Genomic DNA, 13721 nt, shown 5'->3' on the forward strand with positions numbered 1-13721 from the left:
TGAGCCGAATTAACTATATTCTGATTATGATATTATAATGTGTTGCCATGAACATCAGAGTACAACAAATGTCATTGGTAAATACTTCTTTGAAAGTAATAAAACCTTCAAATATTAAATAGCCTGTTACCACTAAATGAACCCTTTATGAATACATTTCATAAAGGGAATACCCAGAGGTATTTATGTATAAAAGCATTTCTGAATGAACTGTTATGTTATTTAATTGTTGAGTGAAAAATATAATTATTTGTATTTTACAGGGTGCTCCTGGAGAGCGTGGCCCCCCTGGTGTAGCTGGTGCCATTGGCTTATCTGGTCGTCCAGGTCCTGAAGGTCCTCCTGGTCCTGCTGGTGAAAAAGGTGCTCCAGTAAGTCAAGCATGTGTTGCTCTTCATATCTGTAATATTTCTTAGGTACTACAGAGAATCTTTCTTAATATTTGTTCCTGCAGAATGACCAGGACATCAAGAATGAAGATCAGAAAGGAATCAGGTGTTTGACAACACAGGGAATTATATCCATTAAAACAGTATGTATGTATATATGTATATATATATATATATATATATATATATATATATATATATATATATATATATATATATATATATATATATATATAGAGAGAGAGAGAGAGAGAGAGTTCCACTTGAAACCGTTGAATGTTATGAACATCGAAGTTCTGATCATCGAGACCAGAACACCGATGTTCAGAACATCGAATGTTCAAAGTGGAAGTGCCAGGTAAGTAAAAATGTAAACTTTTGGGTGTATATGCAGGGCAGCAAGGTGCCCTGTATGTTGTGTGCGTGTATTGTGTGTGTGTGTGTGTTGTGTGTGTGTGTGTGTGTGTGTTGTTTGTGTGCGTGTGCAATCTGAGTGTTGGCATTGCAGGTAGGGTACAGGAAATCTCCTGTTTAGCGCTACAGCATATAGCGGTAAACAGGAGATTTCCCTTACCCCACTGTAGTGCGATCTCGGAGTTGGAATATTAAAGTGGGGGGGGGGGTGCAGGGGGGCACAGCCCCCCTGCATAAAATAGTTTTTGAAAGTTTATGTCTTTTTCTGTGGTTCACTTTGAACCTTCGATGTTCTGAACATTAATATTCTGGTATCAATGATCAGAACTTCGATGTTCTGAACATTCGATGGTTTCAAGTGGAACTATATATTATATATATATATATATATATATATATATATATATATATATATATATATATATATATATATATATATATATATATATATATATATATATAACTACTATTTCTATTTTTCTCCACTCTCCCACCTGAATTTAATTTCTGATTTTTAGAGAGTCTCTTGAGTGGCACTTTTCCTTTTGCATCATTTAGCCATTTTAATGGATTTGCCATAGAACATGAAGGGTGACAGTGTTTAGGAATATTTCTGGAAAACCAGCACTGAGGATTTAATATGTATGGGACCTAGCTACAGATATCTTTGATAAACAGTAGCTTCTGGGTATAACAACCTACAGTTGTTACCATATGCATGTCTCCTGTGGCCATCGGACAGCATTTAAACTGAATGTAAAGCATTCCAGTCGCATTCCCCCTAATCACCACTAGAGAGAAATCTGCAGTACCTTCCCCAGGATGAAACAGTTGACCACTCAGTTCAATACGACTGCTCACTGAGGATCACTTGTCAAACCTAGGTCACCTCTGTGGAAAACAGCAACGACCCCACTGTAATAGCAGTCTAGTAAAATTAGTTTTGAATGCACAGGATTTCCTTATATTTTCATAACTAATTCTAAGGCCACTTCTACTAGGAGAAAGATATAGTTATCAGCTTGTGGTAGTCTCAGAGGCCAGCACAGTGCAGCAGAAAATGGACATTTTGACTGATTATGTAGCTTACATTACTTGTCTTTTAAATGAGATTATTTTGCAGTCAGATGTATCCTTTTCATTTTGTTTTGTATGAATTTATTTATTGAAGTTGTTTTCATTATAAACAAGTGAGCACTTTCACATTGTAATTTCCATTCATCATGTTAGCTACTGTTTACAGTCGTATAATGAAGAAACTTTATTTCAATTACCAACATATTCCAAATAAAGTTTGCTGAGAATATATTATGTAATGAAGTAACTATTCCAATTACCAACATATTCTAAATAAAGTTTGCTGAGAATAAAAGAAAAAGGAGTGATAGCATATTAATTTACCAAAGTAATGATCTGATATAGGCATGAACATAGGGGTCAAGGTATGAAGATAACAGAAATATTACCAAAATTCCTATGTAGCAGTGTATACAACTGTACCTATCACACATATTTCATTAAGATTAACAAATCTGTTGAGTATATATAATTCTATCTTAGAAAGAAATCACCACAAGCTATTGCACATCAATGAAAGGTATTAAGAAAATATGCTTCTGGGTCTGTTAGAATCCACCTGGATCTGATAAAGTACTGGTCCATCTGTATTAATCCTAGTAGTTTATTAATATGTTCTTGGCTTGGGATCACATTAGCAGGTTTAGTATAAGGGGTCATAAGTGAGTAAGGTTGAATACGATTCCCCTTTACCCATAAACATAGATTCTTTGCCTTTTGTTTTAGCTGTCTGCCCTTTTGCTGTATAGATGCTTTTTAACAGGTGACAACAATTTATTTATTTTATTTTATTTTATTTTATTTAACATTTGTTAACTGGGAAAGTACGACTGGACACAGGTCCTTTTTCACTGGAGGTCCAGGGAGAAAAGCTCCACAATATAAGTACAAGATGCAAAATACAATTTTCATATAGAATTCAATTTTCAGTTTGAAGAAAAATTCTAAATCTGAAACTAAGCAAAGCAAACAAGATTTTCAATATTAATTTAAGCAGATTAAGCCAAACATTATATCATATACAGTATACAGTATTGCAATGCAGAAAGTGTGACAAAACTTAAAGTTGATGACAGCTGCTTGATGCAATATATACAAAAATATGATTTATAAGCTAGGTAATTTGGGGTCTGAGGTGACCTAATGGCATCCATAGACTTAACCATAGCGAGTGTGATACAAGACCTGTTGTGATGTTACATATTAGAGTTAGGTTTGAGAGTTACTCTATACTGGAAGTTCACAGTTATGTTGGTATATATTATTACATATGGTGCAAGAAGAAGAGAATACAGAATACAGAGGTAGTTAGTTTGGTACTATAACTGGTTTGAGTGATTAAAGTCTTTAGATATTGAGGATGAATTAACTTAGGCTAGAACAGGAATATAGCCAAGTATTTGCCATATGAGTTTTTACCATATATTTAAAGTGTGTTGAGGAAGATTGGGATACTATATTATGGAGCAGGGTGTTCCATTTCTTTGATATGGAGTTGGAGAAGAGACAATCACCAGCTGAGTTGTTGGCCTTAGTTCCCTGTAATAGTAATTGATTACTAAAGTGGAATGTTCTATTATTTAATTGTGGAAGTGTCAGATTTTGGAGGGCAGGGGTTTAGTTGGGTTGGTGAAGAATTTTGTGGGCAAAGGTCAATTGGTTATAGAAAAGGAGCTGAGGTAGTTCAAGCCAATTGAGCTGCTTCACAGCTGAACAATGATGCATCCTGAAAGAAGAGTCTGTGACAAACCTAGCTATTTTGTTGTAGCAGGAATCGAGTTTGGACATTTTGGTCTTTCTCAGGTTAGTGAGTATTGCGGACGTGTATAGGAGTATAGATAAGAGACAGGTACATGTAATGGTGGATTTGGCCTGCTTGGTTAGGAATTTCTTATGTGATTTCTTTATGGTCTGGGAGATATGGATGTCATATTTCTTATTACAGTCGATTTCTACCCCTAGAAGTTTAGTGTGTGTAACAGGAGAAATGATGGTTTTGTTTTTGGACATAATATTGAAGGAAGAGTTAGCTGTGGTGGATCTTGTTGGGTTAAACAGTAGAAGTTTTGTTTTGCTAAGATTTAGAATTAGCTTAGAGTTAGTGAGCTGTGTTTCTACTGAGAGAAAGGATTGTTCTGTGATTGAATGAGGTTTGTGTAGAGAGGAGGCAGAACAGAGTAAGGCAGAGTTATCTGCATATTGGATAATGGATGAGTGAAGAGAGGAAGAATGGAGATGGTTAATGAAAAGTGAGAAGTGAGAAGAGGAGAGGCCCTAGAATGGAGCCTTGAGGGGCTCCTATTGTCACTGGAAGAAAAGGGGAGAGGTCATTGTGCCATTGGACAACCTACTGGCGATCTGATAAATAGCTTTGGATCCAAGTGATTGCGAGCTGACTAAAATTAAACACAACTATCATAAATTAAATCATAAGTTTCCATGTGCATTCTGCATTTAGCCCCAAAAGGGCTTAAAGTGCCATATTTTAAAATAAAAATACTTTCTTTATATAACAACTTATTTTTAACATTTAAATCACCAACATTTAAAGAATGCACATGGAAACTTTTGATTTAATTGATGATAGTTGTATTTATTTAATTTGAAATTAATGTTTTATTGAATGACTGTTGAATTGGTTAATTTTTATTGAGTTTATATTAAGTGTATATATACCGAATTCTAGTTTTTGAATTTTATACTCCTGGAAGGCATTACTGCCAAAGCGCTAGAGAGAAGTGAAATGCTCATTAAACTGTGTGTTTTTCTGCACTGGATTGAGTTCATTGGCTTTTTGTTTTTTTTTTATGGTCTTGAACTGTTTGGTGTGTCGTTTTTAAAGTGAGAGATTACCATGTTGTCCGTGAACCTTATTTATTATGCTCCTGACATTAATGTTTAGAATTAACATGTTAGAGAAACTGTGATGGCATATTGGGTTAGTAAAAGGAAGCAGCGAACAAGGGTTGGGATTATGATGCTGTACTATGTCGGGCCCTGGGTTGGGGTAGATGTCCCCAGAGAGTTGTAACTGAGTATTTAGGTGTAGTAAACATTTTCGGAGTTTCAGTATAAGTTTGTTGTGTTTGAGGGAAGTGTGAGGTTTTGGATTCAGTGGGAGAACTTTAACAGGAAGATAATCAATGTAGGTTGTGTTGTAGAGATTAGGAGTGAGAGCAGTTCTAGCAGGTGTTATCTTGTGGGGATGTGATGTGATATGCATGGGAGGGGGAGTATTATTGTTTAGTTTAATATGCTAGGAAGTAAGGTAAGAGGAGAATATTAGGAGTGTAGTGGTAAGAGTGTGGACGGTGAGTGTATGGGTGAATCTGATAGTATTGGGAGCCATTTTTGGTTGGAAATATGATGTTAGTGTAGGAGCCTGTTCAGATGGGATGCTGTAGAAGAGCTACTGGAGGATAGTAAAGGGAAATGATGGGGATGATGTGGGTGATGTAGTGATAGAGGCAAGTGTAATAGTAGACGTTCTTAGTGCAGTAGGAGGTGAGGAGATGATACAGAGTGGCCTGTATTAAGGTATAAATGTTATTTATATAGTAGGTTTGGTGGTAAGTAAATGGGAAGGTGAGGTAGGATAGGGGGTGGTTAATGTTCGATTGGTAATGTGTGTTGTGTAGTAGTGGAGGCTTTAGTTGGGTGAATGGGGCTGAATGTGGAGGTGGTACTGGTGTGTGATTGTTTGATGTGTTATGGGAGTGGGTAGATGAGTATAAATGTACGTGATTTGAGTGTAGGTGGGAATAGGGGTAGGGTAGGAGAGTGGAGTGAGCCTGAAGCTAGCAAGGACGAATGGAGTGGTATGGACCTGGTCGGGGTAGCAAGCTAAAGGAGAAAAAGAAAAGCAATCAGGTAAGTTGTGAGGAAGCTTGAGAAATAAAGAACTGTAGGGAAGACTTTGTAGAATAACTCCGGGAAGGAAGTAATGTCTGACAGTCTGCTAAGTGAGAAGGAACAGTGCTATTCCATCACCTAATAATGTACTTTTTTGCCTCAAATATTACTAGATACAAGATGGGGTGTGGCATTTGTAGATGGAAAAGGGTACTATAATGAATGAACCACATGTTACCCTCTTCTGTAATGTGTTGTACTTTCTTCAGCCTCATAAATGTTGCCAGAAAGTTTGCAATGCAGGGCATCACCAAAACATATGCTCCCATGAAAGATTATTATTGACTAACTTGCGGTGCCAGCAAATTGGAATATTACCTGGATGCCTAGCAGGGAGCTTATCTGGTGTCAGATTCGATGGAAGCATTTGATATCCCATCTGGGAGAAGAGGTGGCCTTCTTTGGGGAAATGTACCATATAGGAGATTAAATCTCTGCTGTTTTCTACCTTGTTCACCTCTGGAATGCTACCCTCAGTTTCATCTTTGAGATTGTGAATAAACTTGTATTAACATACCTATCAAATATGATTAAAATGCTTCTTTAGGTAGCAGTGGTATGTGAGTGGTTATAAGTACCTGCACTGGGGGGGGGGGGCTGTAGTACCTGTGGGGGGTTATTCACCATATTTAGTAAGGATTTTAACTGGTACCAGTGTAGCATGTGCCACTGAGGATTATAATATTCTTTTACTAAATCAAGGAATAATTTAGCACCCTGCTTAATATATAATTGAGCAGAGAATACCAAGCCTCTAGCCTACCAGGAGTGCCATAACAATCCTCTATTGCATTGTGGAATTCAGGATAGGATCCAAAAGGAAGAAGCAAATACATATTGGTATGAGAAGCTGTTTCTCTGGTAAAAAGTGAGAGGTATTTAGGAAATTGTTTCTAAGTCTCTTTTGAGACTTGTAAGGGAAGCATTGAGAGGCTTGGGGAATTTGCCTTACATATTATCCATGTTGAAGGTGGGTTATGTGAATACTGGTCTGGAATGATCTGCAAAATAGTTGAATGACATGTGACTACCAGGTTAGGTAAACATAAGCCTCCTTGTACCCAAGGTGCATAATGTGCTGCTGGGGATGTTCTCAATGAGGCAGGAAGCCATAAGAATTTCCTAAATGTGTTTTCCCATTTCTGTAGGAGTCTGTAGGGTTTGTTCATTGGGAGAACTTGGAGAATGTGCATAATTTTTCCAATACAGTTGTATAAATAGCAGAAGCTTAACTTCACAGGAGATGATCCAGGTTTCCCATTCTTGAATATCCAAATGTATTTGCTCCTGAATTAGTCTTGTGTTTGTCTCTTGTGGCACATGCAGGTCAGGCTAAGGAGATACCAAAGTACTAGAAAGAGTGAGGATTGAAGCTGAACTTATAGTGACTCTCTTGGCTCTGCACGAACTCTCCTCCTGGAAATAATAATATGGATTGGGGGGGGGGTAGGTTTATAACTGAATCGTGATTGCCAGTCATTAAGAATGCCCCAAGAAATAGATGAATCATGATGCAAGTCATATAACAAATTTAGGGAATCATCAACATATATCCTTTTCATTTTTAAAATAGTAAATTAAAAATGTGATTATAATATTGCTATAGAGAACAATAATCCATTTGTCTTGAAGAGATGCAGTCATGCAATGCAGCACTTTTAATTTAACCTGAGAACATTTTCAGTACACCAGGTATATGCTTAGCATATAATTGCCAGTTATAAATAAATAGTAAATGATAAATGAATAATTGTAAATAGCCCTTGCTGGACCTTTTTAGTATCGGTGGATGAGTGGATAACAGTGTCCAACTGGGAGTCATCAGGTGAACCCAAGAATTCATTCATTAGAAGCCAACGATGGGTGGCTGGGAGGGTTTAGAGTATTAGTATTTGTGTAGGTACAAATACAATCTGTAATAATTTTAATAAGATAAAATCAGAATGTAGATAGTTTCTTAAAATAAAGGTCTGGACTTTGAGAAGAGCAGCTAACATTCATCATATGTCTTTACAACATTTGACCTGAAGGAAAAGCATCTTCGAAAAGAGGAGACAGTCATAAAATCCTCTGACTTTGATACAAGTGCCTGAGAAAGTCTCCCTTTAATGAGGATAACAGACTGTGAAAGTGGTGGAGAAGAAAATCATTGAGGTTATTGAGACAAATTGGCCAGAGTATTTCATAGTCCTCCTGGCTCTTAAAAGGATCAAAGCAGCCAAATACAGCAGCTTAGGTTGACAGGAAAAACCCAGAAGAAAAGCCGGTCCTTGTGGAACAGAGTCCTGAGACCCCAGCTTTTCAGGAAAGATGTCAGTTATGGTTTACACTAGGCCATTCCTCTTGTGATAATGTGTGTATTTGGGCTAGAGTTAGGTTTAAGGATAGGTGTAAGATTACCTGTAACTATAGTTAGGTTTAAGGATAGGTGTAAGATTACCTGTAACTAGAGTTAGGTTTAAGGATAGGTGTAAGATTACCTGTTGCTTGTTATGCTTACTGTTAGGGTTAGGGATACACTAGTTCTACTGATATGGTTAGGACAGAAGTAAGGATTATAGTTAGGATGAGGTTTAGTATTCATAAGACAGACCGGTGCTACATATGTACAAAAAGGCAGCGCTCTATAGAAGAAGAGACCAACCTCCGTTGAGGATGTCATCTTTCCCTTAGCTTATAGGCTTTAGCCAGTAACGTCTGGTTAGGTCCACACCAGAAAAAAATTAGTCTTGACCAATTTTGCAATGAATTCATCCACCAATGACATGGGATATAAATCAAATTCAGATATGATATTTAGCTTTCTGCAATTATTTCAAAACCGTACAGACCAATCAGGCTTGGGCACCAGTACAACAAGTCCATTTCTCCCACTTTAAATTTTTTCCATATTTCATCCCTAACTGCTTATAGGTTCATAGGTTCATAGGTAGGTACTAGGATATCGGCCCAAGAGCCTACGTAAGCCTAGCCAGCAAGGTTCCATAGCTTACGCCACCCAAGAAAGTTATTTCCTGTGCCACTGTCCAGCAGTGATCCCCGGGGTGTATTTCCTATTTCCCATCCACTCATCAAGATTTTTCTTGAGGAGGGCTAATGAAGAACTTTGCTTGACATAGATGGATAACTTGTTCCAGAGTATAGGAAGTCTCTAGGACAGGAATCTATCCCTCCAGCGTGTCCTGTTTATTGCGGTGACAAGGTTTAGGTCCCTAGAGTGAGTAGCTCAGAGGGATTGGGATTTCTTTAGGTGTAGCATGTCCAACAGCTCTGGGTTTGACAAAGATTTATTTGTTAGGCAGAGATCATCTCGGAGTAGGTGATATGCTACAGAGTAAATCTGGAGTTTTTTGAGGCGGTCAGTGTAGGGCATTTGTTTGAGGCCAGTAATCCTCTTTGTAAGGATAGGACTCTGGTATTCAGTATGGTACATGCACAGTTTTTATGTGGTGCTGAAATAAACTGGTTTTACCAGGCAACTGTGAGAGTATGTCCATTTTCCTGAACATAAAACCTTTCACTTACTGTTTCTTAGATCCCTAAATGTTTTTCTTGTTCTTACAGCACGGTATATTGTGAGACCCTTAACTTTCACTGCTAACAAATTTGCTGCAGAAACAAAAAGGTTCTTTCTGACAGGCAGCACAGTTTCCAATAAACTGTTAATACTACTTTAGCAAGCCTGTGTGATCAAACAAAGCCAACTGTGAGTAAATCCTGTGATACCCACACCTATTAATGCATTATTGCTATTATAAAATATCATTAGTTAAGAAAAAAATTGCTTCTCTTTCTTAAACAATGATATTGTATGACCGCACCTTAGTGTTCTTCCACTTTCTTCCTTGCATTCAGATGTATACTATACATGTGTATGCATTTACATTCCTATGCCTGTACAGTGCATTATGCAGTGTAAGGGAAGTGGCATCTCCGTAGCACTTACACCTCTGTTTGTGTCTTAAAAAAAAGAGAGATAACAGAATAAATCTCTAATGTCTGATATTATTGGCTAACAGATTCTTAGCGATTGAGCAACAATGGCAGAATGCAAGTTATACAATGACTGGCCGTTTCACAAAGAAGTATTCTGATTGGTCAGCCCAACCAGCGTGCCTGCTGTAAATTGAAAATATACCAATGATAAAAGTCTGGCCGCTAAAGTATCATTGAGCAACCAGACATTTTTTTTCCTATTAATATGTGTTAGACACATTAGTCTGAATGAAAGAAACTGAAACTGAAATGTGCATCATCATTTAGCGACTTTACTTCTCATAAAATTATTTTTTTTTTCTATGACAAATCACTGAGGAACAAAGTCACTAAATAATGACAGCCATTTCAGTTTCAGACTTTCTATCCTTCAGACAATGCACCCACATATTCACATTTTTTTTAAATAAAAGATTGAGAGGCACATACAAGACCACAGAAAATACAAGAAAATCAGGCATGTTCTACAAACTAAAACATAAATGATTGTTCTTGTATTTTCCTGTCTCTTTCCTAACTCTAAACTGTCGGGAGGTTACTTTTTTTTTTCTTTCAAAAAAAAAAATAGCAATGGGGATCATGGGGATCATACTTTCTCTATTACTTGCTTGCTAATCCAGTGATGTACAGTGTAAGCCTGGGAATGCAAGTCCTATATGCATGCAAAGTACATCATCAAATAGCACAATGAGATAACAACATGAAAGAACAACATGGCCCCGTCATACTAAGACATTACTGAAGAAAAGTAAGTAGGCAATTTATTTAACAGGCTTGCTGACTAGGATTAATAGTTTTTTAAGCATACTTGGCTATATGTTCCTTTCCCTGAACATTTAAAACAAATTTGTTTAGATAATGATGTTTTTTTCTTAGTTATAGGTTAAGAAACTTATTTACTGAAGTGTTAATGCTAGCCCTTTGTGCTTGAAAGTCTGACTTAGAATTTGCAAATTCACTTAGTAAAAAATTCTTTAGTGCAACTACCACCTGCTTAGAAGACATAGGGTCACTTTGGGTCACACACTTTCTTAAGTTGTAAGGAAGTGTCACTTGCATTGTTTACATGAGGTTTTAACCTCAGTTTCAACATATGCTTTAAATAAACCAGGCATAACCACTCTCTGTTTTTTTTTCAGGGTGAGAAGGGCCCAATTGGCCCTGCAGGACAAGATGGAGAACAAGGCCCTGTGGGGCCACCAGGCCCAGCTGGAGCACCAGGGCATGCAGGTGAAGATGGTGACAAGGTATGGTTATATTATTCAAAGCTGTACTGTATAATGTATCTCATTACCTTTTGTGTGGTTATATTTAAAAATGCTCTTCAACTGATTCATAAGAAGTGGTGCAGATTTAATTTAACATTTGTTTACTGAGAAAGTCCGACTTGGAACAAAGCCAATTTTTAGTGGAGGCCCGGAGAGAAATGCTCCAGATGCATGTCTTTGTAACATGGGAGGAAACCGGAGTACCCAGAGAAAACCCACATGAACACAGGGAGAACATGCAGACTCTGCACAGAAGGTACTCCAGCCAAGAACTGAACTAGAAAACCTCTTGCTGTGAGGCAACAGCATTACCGCTTCACCACTGCACCATTCTTAATGTAATCACGTCTCTTACAAACTATTTATAGTGTAGTGTATACTGTTACTCTACTGCATATGGGTTTATGAATTGTGCATGGCTCTGATATGTAGTCGGCATCAGTGAATGATAGCAGACTATGTTTCTAAATTCTAGCCTACAACTACACTGAAATGACCTATGAAACCAATGGCTGCTGTAATGATGGAGACTGCTATGGCTGTTGCAATGAACTGTATACACTGCAATATAAACAAACAGTATAAATAAAGTATTTTGTATAAATTACAGATAAACATATTCTCCCAAACACGTAACACAATACAGCATCCCCATTCATAACATAAAATGTACCACAAAGTATGACACAAACATCCCCAGCTCAAAACATTTACTTAGCCTCATATCACAAAAGCCCAAGCACAACACAAAACCAACACTAGCGACAACATGCACAATGCCCATGGACAAAAGTACCTACATGCACATAAAATTACAAAAAACATATAATTCAACAGTACCACAGAAAACGTCTACAGTTTGTAACTTTCACCAGAAAAATGCGGTTTAAGTGATGGAAAAACAAAATAAGTAAATATTTATATATCTAGCAATGGTACCCACTAAGACAACTCTTGCTGATTGTTATGGTCCATAATCATGGCCTCGTAGGCCACAAGGATTGAATGAGATTGTCTCACAACTATGGAAGCTTGAAGAAGGTGGGAGTACAACATCAAATATAGAAGCAGAATCCAGAATGAGTTAATTTTATTTTACCTATTTATTGATCTGATATGCGGTAGCGTTGTCACCTCACAGTAAGATGTTGTCCTGTTCAATTCTCAGCTAAAGCGTCTTCTGTGTGGAGACATGCGTGAATGGGTGTACCTTCGTTGAAGGTTGTGCATCAGGCCTGGCAAGTTGGTATGTAAAAATCTACTGCCAATCATTAGCAGACCGGAGTTCCGCTGTAGTGACCCCTAACCAGGAAAAGCCAAAAGATACAACAACATTGATCTGATATACACACACTGCAGAAATTGCATATTTTTACAGGTGACCTGGGAGTACTGTCTGGTGTCTGACTTGCTCAGAGTCACACAGTGTGCAAATGATGGTTGAAGGAATCAAACCCTGTACCCTTGGCACAGGAAGCAGCTCATTAACAGTTCAGAGTTTTAGTCTTCTGTAGTAACTGCCAGACTATTTTACCACACTTAAACTCTTTGGAAGGATCATAAATTTTGAAATTTACATTGCATGTAACTGCAACCCTCTACAAGAGATATTCCCTGTTACCTTCCATTTATAACTTCTTACCATCTTTAGAGCTAGTTAGACGGTAAGGCACTGCTCCCTTTTACCAACACTATGCATGGAAATACAGTTTGCAGATTATGGTAACTGGGAGTATTTGTCCCAGTTCATGAATACTTTATTCTAGTGGTTACACAGTTGGTGATGTCTTATTAAAACAAGTGACATATAGGGATTACATATTATACAGTTATACTCTGATGGCAGTCATTATTTTAGACATAGTCAATGACCTTCTCATCTCCTTTTAGTCATTTTCCATTCTTTTACTAATGGTCCTAATGTTTTATTCTCCATGTTATTGGATGTATAGTTCAGGTGTGGCATTCACAATAGCAGTGACTGCTATCCCCCAGTCATCTCTCATACCCACCCACCTCTTACTGGATAGTGCCAAAACTGCATGTGGTATTTAAGCACAAAACATATCTTTCTGTCTTTGAATGAATAAGAACAGTGACTATGGACAGAATGATACATGAAAGGTCAAAAGTAAAAGAGAACTGGACATTTCCCATGTGACCCTACTGGTTATGATAATTCATTGAAGAATGGTATTGAGTCAACACATGGTTGGCATGCTTCTCAACTGTCCAGACTTTTGACTGATATTTTTGGTTAGTTCCTCATGAAATATATGCTTCTCTGGCAAATTAGTGTGGATAGAAATTGCTAAATAGTGACATACATTTGAGTTTCAGACTTCATATCCTTCACAAAATGCATGTCAATGCAAATCCTGTTGTTCTAGCAACTTTCTCAGTTTATAAAACAATATTTAAAATTTGTCTCTATTTTTCAGTCTTTGTCCTCCCCATTATTTTTGGCTTTGTCCAGGTTTCTTGTGGTAAAAGTTTGAAAAGCGTGTTGGTCTTGAGGAAGTTGCTTTGAAGCTGCATAGAAGTGACATTTTGTGTTTGACATCCTGCTGGTCTTTGCACTCAGTTTTCTTACATGTAAGTAACTTTAAGCGTATAGCTGAATCTGCAGTGCGCCAATTAGAATTCGAAGGTAATGGCACTGTCA

The 13721-nt window shown here is 37.4% G+C and overlaps 1 protein-coding gene across 1 annotated transcript in view; it reads left to right on the forward strand.

Moving 5' to 3' along the window:
- Positions 1–13721, forward strand: part of COL5A3 (collagen type V alpha 3 chain) — a 1727233-nt gene that overhangs the window by 1071768 nt on the left and 641744 nt on the right. The window contains exons 41-42 of the mRNA XM_044084684.1: positions 264–371; positions 10928–11035. Coding sequence (XP_043940619.1) covers positions 264–371; positions 10928–11035 — 216 coding nt within the window. The remainder of the gene's footprint in view (positions 1–263; positions 372–10927; positions 11036–13721) is intronic.

Source organism: Protopterus annectens, chromosome 9.part0 (assembly GCF_019279795.1).
Source record: "Protopterus annectens isolate FY-2018-M chromosome 9.part0, PAN1.0, whole genome shotgun sequence".
NCBI classification, from domain to species: Eukaryota; Metazoa; Chordata; order Ceratodontiformes; family Protopteridae; genus Protopterus; species Protopterus annectens.